A 19,026-nucleotide genomic window follows, 5' to 3' on the forward strand; every position below is an offset into this window, starting at 1 on the left:
TTCTAAACCAGGTCAGACAGAACCATATCTAGATTCCAGTAGGGGTTAACTTTTCTCCTGGGGAAAGACTAAGTAAAATTCTCTAAACTGAACAGCATAGACAAGAGGGAACCAAGCCTCATTCCCTTGATGGTCCCATGGCTGCCAAAATTACTGACAAAATGACCTACAAAGAGAGTTTCTATTTCGTGAAAAGCAGACTCAAACCCCAAAGGTTAACAAGGAAGGAGTTGTCAGCAGTTCGATTTGCACCACAGAGAGGAAGCCTTCCCATTTTCTTCCCAGTGACTGGGGCCCCCTCATCCTCAGCAAGATACTTCCCTGAAACTCTTTCAAGGAGGGGAAGAAAGGTCAAGAGCCACCCAGAAGAGACAGGCGAGACCCAAGTGGAACTAGGCGGGCCTCTAACCCCTAGAGAAAGATACAGACCAGAGTGAGCACATCATGATCACTCTGTGGCCATCTTGGCAGACAGGCTCAGAGAAAAGGTAGGGGATCCAAAAAGGCCCTAAATGCTGCCAGGTTGTGCAAATCAGACACGTTTGAAATCATCAGGCCCTTTCAAGCAGCCTGGGCAAGATAAAGAGCAGAGTTGAGCAATTATCCAATGTATTCAGTTACTGAACAGAGAAGGCTGGAGAGAAGAAAGGAAGGAAAGAGGGAGGGAGGGAGGGAGGAAAGGAGGGAAGAAGGAAGAAAAGGAAAGAAGAGAAAGAGGGAGGGAGGAAAAGAGGGAAGAAGGAAGGGAAAGAGGGAGGAAGGGAGAGAGGGAGGAAGGAAGAGGGAGGGAGAAAACAAGAACATATGACATACAGAGAGATGATGAGGATCCTTGTCACAAGACAATGGGGCACAGACATGGAGGGAAGGTGAAAGCTCCTTCAATGAAGTCCTCTCAGTTTCCCTGCTGGGGGATTCCTTATCCTCTCAGGAAAAAGACCCATTTGATGTCACTCTAAGCTCAGTGCCTAATGGCTGCCCAAAAGGGAATTTTAAAAAATTAAATTAAACTTGTATCTAAATACCCACATTAGGGGGAGTGTGTGAGATGAAGGCGAGAGCCTCTCGGCAGATTCCTCACTTATTAATAAATTACTGTCCCCCAAAAGTACAATTATTTTCAAGGCCAGCACTGTCGCTGATGTGAGGACTCTACCAAGTGCCCCTAAACCACAGCTGATGTTGAACAGGGAAGGAGGTTGACTGACAAGTGTCTCTTTCCATCACACTGGTTAACAGATGCCACCAGGCTGTGAATTGATTGAGACATGTGCTAATGATAAACTTTTGAAAATGTACTGCACGTTTAAAAAAAAAACACACACACACACAGAAGGGATTACCTAAAAGGTGTTTTATCAACTTCTCCCTGGTAATGAATAAATATGAAAAATACCAGCAAAATGTTTCACCGGGTGTCATCACAACTGCCTGTTAAAGGGGGTCGAGAGGGCTAAAAGGGATCTTAACCGTCAGAAAACAAGGCAAGCAAGGCAGAGCCGTGATCACAGCCGATTATGTATGGAGCCCACAAACTAGAGTTGTTGTCATAGCAGCTATAAAAATGTCAGGGAAAACCGAACAACTATTATCCAAAGTAGTAAACAAAATGAAAAATGCAAAAGAAAAACATGAATGAGGATCCTATGGGAAAGGCTATGTATTTCCTGGTCAGAACTCAAAATGTAAGCAAGATGAAATACTCTTTTGGAACAACAACAAAATGTATTGGTAACGCATGTTAACTACACACAGAAAAGTCTGTAGTGAGGTATTACTGAAGTCACCGACAAGCACGGGGAACTGAATGAAATAAACACTGAACTAAAAGAAATGAGGCCATGGCTATAAGTACCTTGCTCATCTTAGATATCCCAATCTTTGATGAGTATTGAAGGGAGGGGGCAAAGAGGAAGGAAGAAAGGGAAAGAGAAAACGGGAGCGGGAAAGAGGAAGGAAAAGAGAAAGTAAGGAAAGAAGGAAGAAAGGAAGGGGAATAGGGAGGAATTGCATTAGAATTAGAGGAAGGAAGACAGGAAGGACAAAGGTAGACTAGGAGACAGGCAGGCAAATCTGAATGTATGACCTACAGGGAAATGGTGATGATCGTTACTGTAGGATGCCAAGTCATTGGGGCACAGAAAGGGGAAAAACTTGAGAGTTCTCTGCAAAGCAATCTACCTGACATTCCAAAGATAGAACTACCCAAGACTCTAAGGAGAGAATCAATGATGCTATAAAAAATACACCACATCTGCCAAAACCACAGCAAAACAATGCTGCCAACTTTGCAAAGAGAAAAGACTGCCAAAAGAAAATAAAGTCAAAAAGATGAATTTTATAGGGGTATAAAGCAAGATTAAACATAAAACACAACTAAGTCATAATAACTGCTGAAGTTTTGAAATAGTGTTATATTCTGATAAAAATATTACTGGAAAAATGAATTCAGCTGGAGCACTAGGAGATCAAGTTTTAAGATGGGGCACTAGTTGAAAATATTTTCCAAAAAATAAAAAAAGCTATTTGCAAAAAATACTTTATGAAAAGCTCACTTAAGGAAGGCATTTGGATGCCATACATCAACCTGGGAGGATCACCAACCTCCCTATGCTCTGGAAGATAAAGGGGGAGAGAGTATAAGAGAATACTGAGAGAAATGAGGTTATCAAGCTAAGTTTTAGTATTTTGGAAAATAAACAAAATCAATGGTGAAAAAGTCAGTGTTTTATGAATTCAAGGTAACAGTCACAAAGGTAGGAATCTGGTTTTTGAAAGCATGCATCTTATCACCATGAGAGGTCACTTTCAATGAAAGTCAAGCCAGAAATGAATATTTGGGGAAGAGTTAACAAACCAAAAGAAAGTCACAAATAATTTATAAACAAAGCAAAAAAGAATACCAGAAATCCAACTACTACATGAGCATAAAGTGCCAATGTTTCCATCAGGCATTAAAAGAACAACCCTGTAAAATATGTTTTCAAAAGTGAAAGGGCTGAGCGCCGAAGGGTTGGATTTGGTTTGTTGTTGTTGGTTTGGTTTATTTATTTATTTTTTTTTTTGTAATTGAAAAGTAAATATAATTCAGCTTCTTAATGGGTCCATAATTAATTCACACATTCGACTGTTAAGTCCAGAAATATGTTCATGTTGACAATTTGCATTTGATGTTTCAAAAACAATCTGTCACATTTTCATTTGCTTTAACAACACAGAAATGTTTCCACTTTTCAATATTGGCCTGACTGCCATGAGCGTGTGGTCGGTGGATTGTCACTGTCACCAGCTCAGGCCTCTAAGAGAAACGTGCAGGAGCAATCAAGGGTGGCTCCATACTCAGACAAAATAAGTCTGCCAAGACACGGCAAAAACCATTTTGGAGGCTAACTAGAATATAAAGCTATAAAAGGAGACAAAATGGTAACTTCAGAATAAGTATGATAGGTACATTTATACAGTACTTTATAATTTGCAAAGAGCTTAATATGTATTATCTCATTTGATTTTCACAATAAATCTCTGAGTTGAGTGCTAACATTTTCCATTTAACAAATGAGGAAACTGAGGCTGTGAGATTTAAGTAACTCATTCAAAGTGAAGAACTGTCTAAGGGCAGGATTTGAACTCAGGTATTACAGGTTCCAAACCTAAACTCTAGGTCTCCAAAGTTCCTGAGATAAGAAAGATAATGCTTATTTCCCATATAGATCAAGGAATGACAGCCGAAAAAATGCCGAACTCTGAGAGTCACCAAATGGAAAGGCCGGGTTAGTGTTCTGGGCCACATCCGCAATGCTAACATGCACAGTCAGTGAGATTCAGTCAATGAGGCAGATGGTCAACACACACATATAAAACCCACACCATCTTTTACAACATCCCAACAGCAAGGACACCTGTAGATACTTACCAAGAACACAAAATGCATTTGTGGACACAAGTCTCCCAGTCCCCCAAGGGATGCACCCAGATTGCTCATAACAGCAGCCCCCCCAGGAGTGAGGAGTGAGTCTGGCCAGTAGAGCCATACTCATTTCTCAGTAGAGGGTTTACTTGGGCTTCATCCTATCACCCCAGGCTAGCTTTAGGGCATGTGGACAATCAGAGAAGCCAGTAGGATTCTATCACCTAATTTAGAATTTAAGCAGACTCTAAGTTCCTAAAAAACACCATCCATTATGGTGCTACCTTTATCCTCTGCCCAGTTTCTATGTTACATAACCATGACTAGGGGAAATTGATGCACCTTAAATTTCTCTGGAACATGTAGCTCAGTCGGCTCCTTAGGGCCTAAAGCCTGGAGGGAACACCAGTAGCACCCACTTCAGGAATGAACACCGCAGCTGGATTCCACCTTCTCCCCTAAGGGAATCCCTACAAACTTTAGAGACTAGGCAGGGAAAGCAAGCAACTGATATGGATCTGATTCAATTCAATTAACTTCAATAAATATTTATAAAGCACCTACCAGGTACATGGCACAGGATGAGGTGCTAGGGGTACAAAGGTAATAGCAATCTCTATCCTTAAGGAATTTGTCTTACAGACCCAAAATAATTGAAGGAGAGAAAGCACTAACAATTCCCTTGGAGTTAAAAAAAAAAGTTTCAGATTGGAGTTAGCTAAGCTCAGCCTTGAAAAATGAAGAGCATGAGGTGAAGAGGAAGTTTATTTTGGAGGGAGAGGAGGAGAAGAGGTGACAGATTGGATGCTATGTACAAGAAACAGCAAAGAAGGACAGTTTGATGGAAACATCCAATGCAAAAAGGGGAGGAGTTGTGCAGAGTTTTAGCTGCCATGACAAAAAAAAAAAAAATTTGTATTTTATTCTAGCAGCAAAAAGGAACCACTGGTGCTTTCTGAGTAAGACACCTTATGGGACCTGTGCTTTAGGAAGGGAAAATGAAGGGAATAAGCATATATACCTATATGCCAGAAAATGTAATAGAAGAGCTTTTTATAAATATTACTTCATTTGGTTCTCATAACGACCCTATGAGACTGGTGCTATTATAACCCTGTTTTACAGTTGAAACAACTGAGGCAAACTAAGGCTGCAAAGCAAATAAATGTCTGAGACTGGATTTGAACTCAGGTCTCCCTAACTAAAGGCCCAAAACTTTATCCCAAGCACAACCTAGGTGCCATGTTTTTAATTTTTTAATCTGGAGGAAGATTCTTTGGGCATCAATATGAGAATCAGCATTAGAAGTTAAATGGGAATTTGGGGGAAATTTTAAAGAAATCACAGATGACATATGAAGACTAGCAGATGACAGAAAAAGTTTAAAAACTCAAAAATACACAAAATATAGGTATAATTTTGTATAATATCAATATATTTGGTCTTTTAATACCATAATAAATTCAAAATTCTTCTCTGACATGAAAAGGCCAAAAATATTGTGCAGATTTTCTAGATCAGGGGTGTCACATCCCTAAGCCTCCATCCCCCACCCCTGGAATAGAGAAAGAATATAGACTGAAGAATGGCCAAACAAAAAGTTTTTTAATTGTTTAATTAAACAAGAAGCTATTGGAATAGTTCAGCTCAGAGGAGACAAGTCTTAATTGATAAACATTTATTAAGCATCATTATGTGTCAGGCTCTGTGCTAAGTGCTGGGGATACCAAAAGAAAAAAGGCAAAAATCTCTGAATAATGCAATGATCCATAATAGTTCCAAAAGATTCGAGGTAAAAAACTCAACCATAGATCGAAGGGTGTTCTTTTCCCTTTTTATTTTTCTTGCTTTTTTATTCCTGCAACATTATTAATGTGGAGATGGTTTTGCATAACTTTAATGGGTATCATATTTCTTAACATCTCAATGAGTATAGGAGATGGGGAGAAAGAATTTAGAGGAGAACAATAAAAAAATAAATTAGTAGATAGGTAAGATAGATAAATGGATGAATTAAAAAAAAAAAAAAAGAAAGACTAAAGTATTCCTGTCCTCAAGGAGCTTTAAATCTAACGACTCAACAAGACAAGGGAACTTTTCAGAAAGGCTTTGAAAGACTCTGCCCTAATTATTAGTTAAAGATTGTTTTTATAGATCATTTTCAGGATATGAGTAAGGGATGATATGAGGATCACTATAAGGAGGTGATGAAGGAAGAGTTAAAAACTATTTATTCTGGATCTTAGAGGAAACAATGTGGCAAACTAGTGACAGAGTCCAGTTCTCCCTATTTCTAGTGTAACACTCTATCCACATCAGGCAGCCTGACTCGATGGGGAAAGCATTAGAATCCCAGGATCCAGGCTGAAATCGTGGCTCTGATCCTGTATTCTTAGGCTAGACATGGGCTTTCTCTCAGCCTCAGTTTTCTCATTTATAAAATGTTACATTATCTAAAATCTCCTTCCAACTCTACCCCATTAAGATCATTAAGCCTACTGGATTAATTTTACAGATGAGGAAACTGAGGCCTTAGAAGAGAAACAAAGCTAATTAAAGGCAAAAGTCCAGTTCTTCCATCTCCTATTCCAATATTATTCCAATAAAATGTAAAATGTGGAAAAGCAGAAAGACCCCTGACTTTTGAGGCAAAAGCTCTAGGTGCAAAACCTCAGTTTCCTCATTAATAAAATATAAAGGTTGAAATTTCTTCCACCTCTTAGGGGATGATATTACAATCCTTTGACATTATATCTGATTGTAGCCGAATCGCAGAAGAGGTAATTAAGTATCTTAAAGATACTTTCACAAAGAATATCAGAGAATGGGTTCAAACTATCCAAAAATAGAAATACAGGGAAGAAAACACATATGTAAGGTACTTTGGTGCCCCTATAGAATAAACTCCAACGTTTCCTGGGTCTCCATTTGTGCTAAATGTTGATGACATTTCTATCAAAAACAGAGATCTAGTTCCAGGATTCAAGGGTATGTCTGCTATCACTAGTACATTATCTTGTCACCTTCCCATCACTGAATCCCTAGTTTCCTATGACTTGGTCAAAGGCTATCTCCTCCAAATGTCCTATCCTGATTCCCAGAGTTGTTAAGCAGCCAGCTCCCAAATTTCCTTGGAATTAATCTTGTTTACATTTTGTATCTTACTTTTCTGTGCACACCTTATTCAGGTTGTCTCTCCCCCTCCCCAAATAACAACAATCGCTGATTCCAGAATTAGTAAACTTTCTGATCCATAATCTTGTTGAATTGTCTTTTATTTTTAATCTTCAGGAGAGGTAAAATGGATTTATTGGGAAATGTGGGTGATGTAGAAACAAAAAAATTTAAAAAAAAATTTAAGCTTGTCAAAAAGGTAAGGCCTTTACCCTTTCCTCTTCTCTCCCCTAAAATTGAGGTTCCCTGAATAAACCAGTCTTTATCATAACTGCAGCACCTTTCAATCCAAAAAAGGCAGAAATTCAGCCCCTACTTCTTCAAACAGGACTCAAATTGTTCCTCCCTTTCCGACCACTATAATGCATAGGGTCTGAAGTCAGAGCCAGTGTGCAATAGTGGAAGGAGTATTGGATTTTATGTCGAGAAGACTGAGGTACAAAAGTTACAGTTGCACCATTGGTCCAGTAGTTTGTGAAGATAATTTGGAATTATGCCCAAATGACTGAGCTATTCATCCCTCTTTTGACATAGTAATACTATTACTAAGCCTATTATCTTCTTCCTAAAAGGGTCAAAAGTGAGAGAAGGAAAGGACTCACATACACAAAAACATTGATACCAGCATTATTTCTCGTAGCAAAGAACTAGAAAATAAAAAGAAGCCAATCAGCTGAGGAATGGCTGACTAGTTGTGGTTCATGAATATAGTATTAGGAATATTATACTAGAAGAAATAATTCAAGAAACACAGGAAGACTTAAACGAATAGATATGCAAGAAAATGAGCAAAACCAGGGGGAAAAAAATTACATGATGATTACAATAATAATAAAGAAAAACAATTCTAAAAGATTTCATAACTCCAATCACTACAGTCACCAATCATGACCTTCAAAGAATAATAATGAAACATTAGCAGAGGTGATGGACTAGTAATTCAGAATGTGGTATACTTTTTAAACATGGCCAGTGTGTTGATTTATCTTCCTTTATTATATCAAGTTAAGTATCTGGGGGGGGAAGGGAGAAGTACAGTTAGTGGGTAGTAATAAAAATTTTTTAAAAACAATGTTTAATTGTTAATTAATTTATACTCTAACATATTTAACATGTATGGTCAACCTGCCATCTGGGGAGGGGAGGGAAAAATTAGAACAAAAGGTTTGGCAAAATGTTGTAAAATTACTCATGCATATATCTGGTAAATAAAAACTATTAAAATATTTTGAAAATAGGGATATGAAAGCAAATAGTTTAGGAAACAAAAATAGCTATATTTATTTCTGCCATGTTAATTTTAATATATACTTTTTGTGGCTTTTAAAAAAAATTTTAGTGATGTGTAAATATATACATAGAGAAAATATATACTTTTTACAAGGTAAAAAACTGTAACAGAGGTACCTAACGCATTGTAAGTACTTAATGAATGTTGATTATCTAAAATGCTTTTTAATTTTCTTCATATACTAAAATGTCCATATTTGCTAAATACTGTTAAATTCACAAAAAATTAAACTTTAAAAAAATTTAATGGTGCCTTTTTTAAATTTAAAAAAAAACTTAATTGCCTCAACATTTATTAGCAGTATAACTTAACCTCTGTGAGCCTTAATTCCCTCATTTGTAAAATGTTGATAATAATAGCACCTACTTCTTAATGTTAATTTAAGATCAAAGGAAACAATATATGTAAAGCATTCCACAAACAAGTGCTATTACTGTAACTGGTCATTTTGACTTCTAACTATTACACCTTATGTTGGTATTTAACTTTGGTCTGTGAGTCCTGATTACCAACAGGTCTCCATGATAACTGGGCTCTTATAGCACCCCCACAGGAATTATTGCAATGCCTTGTCCATCTTATTCAACCAAACAAGCATGAACTAAGTTTTCACTACATGCAAAGAGGATACAAATACCAAACCAAAACTGTGCTTAGAGCATTTAAACAAATAAAGAAACTCTAAAATTTGAAGAGGGTTGGAGGAAATGAGGAAAGGCTTCCTGCAGGAGGAGAGCATCTGAACTGAGCTTTGAGGGAAGGACTAAACAAATGGCTGAATGTCTAAGCCCAACACGGTCCATGTTCCTCTTAGCCCTCACACACTCCTTTATTCCATGTCTGTAAGGAAAAGACCACAGACTTACACTGGGTAAACCTCCCTCCCCCCACAATGTACCATCCAAGATATGAAAAGATCATAAACTGGGAGAGAAGAAAAAAAAAAACTTAATGGGCCCATTTGTAGTATTGTAGTATGAGGATAAGTACTTCTGAAGTTTTATAGTCAATTATGACAGAACAGACTGAAATCATAAAACACACACCTAATTATGAGTGTACTTGTATGTTCACACACACATGCCAGAACTGAATGAAAGGATCTTAGTTAGAAATCCAGGACAGGATTTCACCACCCCCCACTGATACTTTGGGATAGGCAACCCAGCACTTGGTTCAAACTTGATTTGAAGGCACGCATGTTGCTCTCTTTGTTGAAGCCAAGAGGCTAAACGAGATGACCCCTTTCCAGCACCAGCACCCTAGGATTCACTCATATCACTGTACTCGAGCTACACTGAGGCAAGAATAAAGAAAAACACAATATTCCAACTTCTCCCCAAAAGCCAATCTCTCTGCGTTTCCAAAAATGAAAACTCCACAGCCTCATCTGCCTGATGCAGAGATTCTATAGGAAGAAGAAAAGGCAAAACCCGAGTCTGAACCCCAGCTCTGCCACTGACTTCCTACCTGACTGTGATCAAGTCACTTAATTTCTCCAGACCTCAGTTTCTTCATTTTTAAAAATAATGAGGAAGCTGAACTAGCTGACCTCTACAGGCTCTTCCGGCTTTAAATCTCATCCCATGATTCTAAGTTTATAGGTTACAGAAAATCCCCACTTTCAACATTTTGGCTCACCCCACCCGCCCTCCTAATTTTAAAAAACAACCATATTAGTTCTGATTCCGTCCTTCAGGAGGACAGTCCTCCTAATTTTTTTAAACAATAACTTTGAGGATTTTCCTGACATTAAGCTGCTTGATCACTAGGTCTCCTTAAAAAGATCATCTCTGGCTGGGGGAAACTGAGGCCATTCACCACAAGCTTCCCATCTATATTTTCAATGGGAGGAACAGATGCCTGAGCTCTGATTTTCCTGAGCTGGCTAAGCATGATTGGGGGGGGGGGGGGGCTGAGAGAGAGAAACTGGATTACAGACCCTCTGTACATGCTTGTTATTCCGACAGAACAGTTCCTGAACTTGAAACATGATCTCCAGGGGGGAGAGAGAGACATTTTTATCACATATTAAGGTTAGACAGATGTTTTGTGTCTTGTGTTACCTGAATCAAAAGCACCATTAAAGCACATAACACTGCATTGTTCAGCAACAGATGTTCCTCTAAGAAAGTAAACAAAAATCTCTCTCTTTCTATTTCCTCTCTCTCTCTCTCTCTCTCTCTCTCTCTCTCTCTCTCTCTCTCTCTCTCTCTCTCTCTCTCTCTCTCATCTTTGTCAGTGATGCATTAGAGTTGGACCTTATATCATGATCCAAACTTCCAGACTTAATCAGATCAACAGATTAGACCCCTCCAAAACTGCCTTCAGCCTAATCCTAAACTTGGGTCTGAGCTGAGGCAGCGGTGGGGAGGCCTGATCTTAGATCTGCAAAGCTCTTTGCTAACTCTCCAGGGAAGTGCTCCTTGGAACAGTTGGAAGGCAGTAGAGTCCTCCCCCTTCCCTCTCCCTCACACAGAGCTTGGGAGTGTAGGGCCAGCTGTGACACAGATATACCCACCCACACAAAAACACACACATACACAATCACCCACCTACCAAGGCCAAGAAGTAACCAAGGAAAGATCATTTTTGCCCCATGGAGGAAGCCAAGAAGAGGGAGAAAAGGACACATGAGAATATGGCTTTGGTGCCAAGGGGTAGGAGGGAAAGAGAATAGTCTATTCCCACCTCCCTTGGCCCGTGACTTGGGGCAGCTAGGTGGCACAGTGCATTGAACACCGGCCCTGGAGTCAGGAGAACCTGAGTGCAAATACAGCCTCGGCCACCCTGAACAAGTCATTGAACCCTATTCTCCTTCACCAAAAAACACAAAAAATCCTCGCCCGCCTTTCTCCCCTTGCTTCCAATTGCCCCTGATTTCAAATATCAGGCCCCAATGAGCAACTGAGCAAACAGACATGGAAAGAAGCAGCCAACAAGATGGAGAAAATAACTTTTTTTGAATGACTAATGTCCCATGGGGACACTCCTGGCTCTCCACTGCCCATGGCCATCAGCCAGATATTCCCAGAATCTCTTTCCAAGGACATCAGGGGCAAACGTCCCTGCCGAAGCTCCCTGAGGACTTTCCCAGCCCAAGCCCCTCCCTCTCCACTTGCCCTAGGGAACTGTGAAGAGTCCGTCGCCAAAGCTCTAGTCCCGTCTTTTCCAGAGAAGGGGCTGGAAGGCTGATTCACCCCCAGAGGTCTGAACTGGGGGTCACTGTGAGCTCAGTTATTTCAAGGACAAGTTCTCAGGCCACCAGAGAGACCCCAGCCCTTCCCAACAGACACCTAGGAGAAAGGCAAGTCCAAGAAGCAATCTGGGATTGACTCTCTGCCCACACAGATTTCACTCCAACTCCCCTACCACAAAACCCTATAAAGGGTCCAAAACTTTTTTGTCCTATCTATTCCAGCCCTTGTGACTGGGCTTCTGACCCGCTGGTGGGGACATATCCAACAACTACATTTCTCAGAGCAGGATCTGAACTCAGGTGCTCCTCGACACAGACATGTCCACGTGTGACCAGAAAACATGTCACCCCTCATCAGAATGCCCTGAGACATGGGAGGGGGCAGAGAGGAAGGGGGATACATCCAACAACGACATTTCAAGGAGGCCTGCAGAGACTGGGGAGGGCAGCCATCTCCTGGCCAGACCCAGGCGTCCAGGGGCACAGTGAGAGCTTTGTGTGGCTCTCAGCGGCTAACCGGGCTGGCTCGCCTCCCGTGGAGCCATTTTCTGAGTGGGGGGCCCATCCTTTTAGGCATCTGATGGAGCCTGCACATCAGAGGCAGTGGGAGGTAGAGAAGGGGAGGCCTTCGCCAGAGCCAGGGCATCCCCACAGGGGGCAAGCAGAACAGAGACAGCCGAACTGCTCCAAGTTTTTGATATGCCTGTTGGTGGGGAGGGGCCTGGGCTTCCCCCCAGTCTAAAAAACATTTCAAAGGGTAGGGGGAGGCTGAGAAAGGGGAGAGCCCCATTCTTTGCTGAGAGAAATATTTCAAAGGCGACCCCAGCTGCTGAAAAGGTTTCAAAAGACCCTTCCCTTTCTATCAGCTCCAAATCACTCCCCCACCCCTCCCTCCCACCCCCCCAAGCAACAGCAGGGAAGACTGGGAAAGGGAGGGGGGAAAATGTTTCCAAGGAGACATGTCCCTGAGTCATCATAACTCGTGGGGTCTCAGAGGCTGCAAACCCATACAGAGGCCCTGATATAAAAATGAAACGTTTATGCTTCTCCTGGGGGAATTATCTAGCAGCCTAGATCCTCAAGGGAGGGTGGCTGTGGACCCTAAGTGCCCCCTGTGTTTGCGTAGAGCCTGCCAAGGGCCAGACTATGGCCATGCAGGCTCTTGTGAACAGCTCATGGGAGCCACTCTCCTAAGTCCCCTGGCTTATACTGAGCAAGTTTTATCCCAGTGAGTTTGAGACTGGCCTTCCCAACCTTGTGGTGGGGAGGGAGGGAGAATGGAAACGCAGCTGGAGAGGAGAGGTCTGGCCCACCATTTAGATGGGGGAAATGGCCCATGGGGAATCCAGAGCCTTGGGAATGAGTGGAGGGGGTTGTTTGGCAATGTCTCCCCTAACTGGAAAGAGATGGGAAATGTTCCTTACCCAGCCCCAGACGCCCAAAGCTCCTACCCAGAAATTCCTTCCCTCTGCTTCATGTCTTCCTTTTTGTGACATTCTCTTCATCTGCACTACCCACACCCCTGTTCTTCCCACTCCACCACCAGCTCCAACCAACACCGCCATCAAATCAGGCCTGAGCAGAGAGGCTCCTTCCATGGCGAACCAAGCACTAAGCTCTCTCAACCCCTCAACGTTTCCCAAGTACATTCCCTCCGTTCCGATCAGAATACATGACATTAGTTCAGGCCTTCATCATCTCGCACCTGGACTATGTCAAGAGCCTCCTAACTGGCCTCATGACTTCTGGTCCCTCCAAGCTCTATTTCCTATCCAGCACTCACTACCACGGGTAATTCAACAAATATTTATTAAACTATGATGAGCAAGGCCCTAGAAAATAAAAACTCACATTTCTATAGAGCTTTAAGAATTACAAAGTGCATTCCACACAAGAACCTGTAAGGAAGCTAGCCCACTGTTTACTATCTTCATATTTGTTTCTTTTTGATCAAAACATGGGGTCAGCGTGGTTAAACAACTTACTCAATCTCAACACAAAGGAAGGGTGAAAGCTGGGATTTTAACCCAGTTAGCCTAAGTCCAGTGTTCTTTCCAATGAAACATGGTTCCATGCTATTTTCCTTTTGTATGGTTCTAAGAATGTTACCTTTTACTAAAAAAAACTTTCAAGAGCTCTCTATTGCTGGGAAATAAAATATACACTACTCAGCTTAGCATTCAAGGTCCTCCACAATCTGGCTCCAACCTCACTTTCCAATATTGCCTTCTAAGTTCCCTTGGCTCCTGCCACCATGGTGTCCACGTTCTCCCCTAAACTCTCCAGGTCCATTTCTACCTCATCACTCCCCTCTCTGGGAATGTTCTCCTTCTCTTCTCCACCTACTCAAATCAAATCTCACCCACCCATCAGGGTCAAATCCAAACCTACTCCTTCGTGAAGCTTTCTGAGAAGACTACAACCCACAAAAATTTTCTTGAACTGCTACAGTACCAATTATCTGTACTGCTCCTTTGGCACTTGCCACATGCTGCTCTGAACTGTAATTATTTGTGCACATGAATCTTCTCCTCCAACTAACCTACACATTTCATGAGATGCTGTTTGAATCTTCATATCCTCTGGTAGGACAGGAGGACCTGGCACAGGGGGTGTAGGTCATCAAGGATGACCCCGCCTTGGGCTCAGGAGACTGAGTTAATATTCCAGCTCTGACAATAATAGTTATGAAAAATTGGGAAAGGTCACTTGAACTTTCTGGACCTCAGGTTCTTTATCTGAAAAATGGGAATAATAGGGTCATACTATAGGTATCAACTACTTCATAAGACTGTCAAGAAGAAGGATCTTTATAAACCTTAGTGCACTAAAGAGATAGGGGCTGACTGGTTTTTCATATACTAATTGCTCAATTTGCTTCCTGTATTCCAGACTTAGGTAGGCTCAATCCAGCACAACAACAGACTTTTCCCCACAACTAGTACTCCCCCCTCAGATATTAAAAATAACAACAATAATAATATCTCACATTTATATGGCACTTTAAGATCTTCAAAATGCTTCACATATATTATTTTACTTGATACTCATAAAAACCCTATGTAGATAGTATTATTATTATTATTATTATTATTATTATTATTGTTATTATTGTTATGTCCAACTGAGGCCATGAGAGGTTAAATAGTCAGGGTTCTCATGTACCTAGTAAAGCAACATTAGAACTCAGATCTTCCTGATTCTAAGTCTTAATATTCTATTTCTACAGAAACAAATTAAACCGCCACTATCATCATCACTATTCTGGCCACCATTTCTCCTCAGATGTAGATGGAGAAAGTCCAGGACCCAGGGACCTTGGGAAGAGAAGTGCTTCCAACCCCAAGTTCTCAGCCATTATCCTTGGAAGCATCCTCTGGAGATACAGCCTGGGAACTGCTCCTGCAGTGGCTACGACCACAGCTAATGAAGACCCAGAAAAGACTTGCACCAAAGTCACTGGCACTGCCAAACGGCTTAACACCAGAAAGTTACATCATTTTATTATTTGAAATGGATTAAAGAAAAGGCAGTATCTACTTTCTGCTGTACCCCAAAGATCATTAAACTTGTCTATCTAAGTTGTAATTGAAACTTTCTATTGTGTATTGTCTCCCTCATTAGAAAGTGAAGTCCTTGACAGCAGGAACCATCTTGCCTTTCAATTTGAATCTCCAGTGCTTTACACACAGTGTTTAATAAATGCTTTACATACACATGCACATCTCTAAAATTATCTGAGCCCAGAACTACCACAGAGATGCAATGGAAAAAGCATTGAGTTTAGAATCAAAAGATCTGGATTCGAATCCCAGCTCTGTCACTTCCATATCATCATCATCGCCATCATCGTCATCATCATCATCATTAGTATTTATACAGTACTTAAAAGTTTGCAAAATGCTTTACAAACGATCTCATTTCATTCCTCAACAACCCTAAGAAGCAAGTGCTATTATTATCTGTCTTTAACAAATGAGGAAACTAGGACAGATGGGTAAAATCCTTTTGCCCAGGATCACACAGCTAACTGTGAGATGGCATTTGAACCCAGACACTCCAGGCTGTACTACAACTACTGACTAATGGGACCTTGGGCAAATTCCTTTATTTCTCTATGTCTTCATTTCCTCAACTGCAAGTGGAAAAGGGTTGACATGTAACATTCCTTCTAGCTTGAAAATCTTGCCATCCTATACAACAGGGCTAAGCCAACTGTCTAGGAAAGGAAATATTATGGAGAAAAAGGAATAACAACTGGGGGTTAAGGAGATTTGGGTAGTCTCTCTAGCTTTAACCTTGAATTCACCTTCATTCAATTCAACAGATTATTTACAAGCACGCACAGATAAGGCCCTATGTCTTAGGACCAAAAGAAGACATGACTCTTACCACACAGAGAATTTCCAGTGTAAGGAAAGAGAGAACCCATTTACAAGCACTTACCAACAGAGGCAAAAGAAGGGATGTTCAGGCAACGTGATAGGAGAAATCGAAGGAGGGAGTGATCGCTTGAGTCAGACTTGATCATTTTACCATAAATTTCCAATGAGGTCATGAGTTCTAATATTCTGTGGTGCTGGATCTACCTCTGAGAGTCCATCTTTCATTAGGCAGATCTATTGAACACTTTCCCCCTCCCCCAAAGAAGCATCCCTCCCAAATGGGTCGTTAGGAGGAAGACAACTTCTTCCCCAGTCTCTCCATTTTGCCACACCTCTGAAAAGCATCGGAAGCACAGAAAACAAGTAACTCCAGATGGCCCAGGATCCGAGATAGGAAGAATTTAATCTCAGACCCAGATTGTGTTCAGAAACCACATTTCCCTTTTTTGTCCCAATTCCTTCTTTTCCCATAGCTCAAGTTAAAAGAAAATACCCTTCCCTTTGCCCAAGAAGCTTCAACTCTTTCAGATTTAGCAACAAAAAAGGAGAGGGAGGAGAAGAATGAAAAAAAAAAAAAAAAAAAACTTTGAAATCACCATAGTCCAATTAGCAAGGCTCTCACCCTTCATGCTTACAAACAAGAGATTACATTAACACCTGCTACAAAAGCAAACATTTTTAGATATCTTCATCTTCACCTCCTTGACACTCCCTTGAAAACCCTCTGAGCAGAATGGTGACTGACAGTGTATATATTCTTTCTCATTATGCCAGGGCTTAAAAAAAACAAAAAACATAACAACCCAAAGATTAAAAAGTCACAATCTCCGTGGGCAGTTCTGAGCTTTGTTCCCTAGTCTGGCCCCTGACTGGGCTTGCTCCCTTCCACCCCTCCACTCATCACACTCCCCACTCCCCTCCGATATTCATGTACTTTACACACTATGAGAAGTCCAACTGTGCAAATAGGCAGAGAGAGACTCCAGGGGTGGGCCGGCAATTTCCAGGAGACTAGTTCTACTTTATGGGTGATAAAGACTATCCAGGTACAGGTGGAGGAAGAGGAAGACTGACCTGAGCCTTGAAGACTCTGCAGCCTTCATATGCCCAGAGTACCAGGTTATTGGGCACTCCCTTTGTGGTACACTCATCCAAATAAATGGACCTCCTGGGCCAACTTGTACATTTATAACCTCTGTGCCGATAGGAAAAACACTTCTTTTTCACTGGTCAGAAAGGCGACTCTGTGACTGCGGCGTGGATACAGCCCTTTCGACTACAATAACACTTTATTACCGAGCTTGTTACCCTCGTGCTGAGCTGGGAAGCCATGAGGACTTTCTCTTTAAAAGCTCCCCATCTAGGAAAGCTGAACTTTCAAAAGTCCAGGAACGTTTGAAAAGAGAAAGTACTGAAATAACTTTGTGAGCATTCTGTTTTGACAATGTGCCTGAAGAATTCGCCACATTTAGCTGGGAAATGCAAGCAGTTAAATCTATTCGATGTCATGACATACAAAATTGGAGCGTAATTGCCCCTAAGTGGTTGACAACTGGAAAGTACTTTTTATAGGGAGAGAGGGAAATTTCTGCTAGAAAATGGAAGATATTTCAAAAGTTGGATTGCCACATAAGTGGCGTGAGACGGCTCAGACAGAAAGAAAGAGAGCTCCAGCATGGACACTTCCCTTCCCCCTCACCCCACTTCCCCATCATTAAATACTTCAGAACGAGACACAACAATGACACCATCAGTAGACTAAAAGTGACCCAGGATGTTTCAGATAGCAATCAAGCAGGTACCAAGGAAGGGGGCTAAAAAGATGTTCTTACCAATCATATGGTTGGCGACATGGATTTGAATTTCTCTTTCATTTTCAAAGGTCATCTGGCACTTGATGCACTGATATGTCTTTTTCTGTTTAAAAGCAAGAGAAAGAGAAATTAGAATGTGACCATACCTGCAAGAAAATGCAAAGTTAATATCCAACAACTCTCAAATGCCAGCCATATCCCATTTCCTTCTTCTGCCTTTTAGATTTCTGCCAAATCACCAGCCAGGCTCTCCAGCTCTGACAGCTGTTTAAAAAGACCTGCCAGGTTCTAATGGGCCTGGTATCTTTAGGGAAACCTACCCCTCACCTGATCTGGTTAACTTTAGATCCCAAAATAAGTTCCTATTTTGAGAACCTGGGGACTGGCCCATAGGGCCTACAGGGACATAGCATCATTACGTTAAGATAAGCCCTTGCTGGGAGATGCACCAGAAAAATAGACAAGGATGGACCCCTTGCAGAGAAAACAGAATCAATGGTTTGGCCATCTTTTCTCTCTTCCAAAACAAAATGGAGAAATTCTCAACTTGGGGTCTGTGAATAATTTTTTCTAATATTTTAATAATGACATTTGACATAATTTGTTTCCTTTATAATCCTTTGTGTTTTACTTTATATATTTAAACATATTTTTCTAAGCAGGGATCCATAGATTTTGCCTGACTGCCAAAGTGATCCATGACATAAAAGAGATAAAGAATTTCTGCCCTAAGATAAGGCAAAACAAAACTCCTTTACTCTGTGGACCAAAGCATCTTTGCCAAGCTGAGATAATGGCACTGCTTTCCACGTCAGTCCTATTTGCCTATGTCACAGTTTTGGTCCACTGAGACTATGACACAAAAAGTAGAAGATGGTGAGAAGCAGTTATCCAAACTAGCAAAGAGAGTGGTAGGAAAGTCTGAAGGATAATGTGGATGTTCTCTGGAATAACAACAGGTAAAGAATGAAATGTCCTCACACAAGAAATCATAATATACAGCTGCTCTTCAGTTCCAGGCCTGAGCTTACCCTCAGAATATATGAAGAACACATTTATGTGGCCAGAGCTAGGGCACTTGTACAGGGCCCTAAAAGATGTCATAAAAGATGACAATGGAAAAAGCACCAAACACCCAATCTGCAGCAAAAATCATCTTGCTGCAATTTTCAGAGCCACTGAACTTTCCCAAAGTGGAACAGTCAGTCCAAAGATGGCTTTTTACAAGAGCTGAAGCCCGTCTATTGTCCTTTGTG

General features: G+C 41.1%; 1 protein-coding gene across 7 annotated transcripts in view; it reads right to left on the reverse strand.

The window, feature by feature from the left end:
- Positions 1-19,026, reverse strand: part of ZNF423 (zinc finger protein 423) — a 403,307-nt gene that overhangs the window by 129,102 nt on the left and 255,179 nt on the right. For all 7 annotated transcript variants that reach the window (XM_074293331.1, XM_074293332.1, XM_074293334.1 and 4 more), the window contains one exon: positions 17,789-17,873. In XM_074293331.1, the coding sequence (XP_074149432.1) occupies positions 17,789-17,873 (85 nt within the window). The remainder of the gene's footprint in view (positions 1-17,788; positions 17,874-19,026) is intronic.

Source organism: Sminthopsis crassicaudata, chromosome 2 (genome assembly GCF_048593235.1).
Source record: "Sminthopsis crassicaudata isolate SCR6 chromosome 2, ASM4859323v1, whole genome shotgun sequence".
Lineage (NCBI taxonomy): Eukaryota > Metazoa > Chordata > Mammalia > Dasyuromorphia > Dasyuridae > Sminthopsis > Sminthopsis crassicaudata.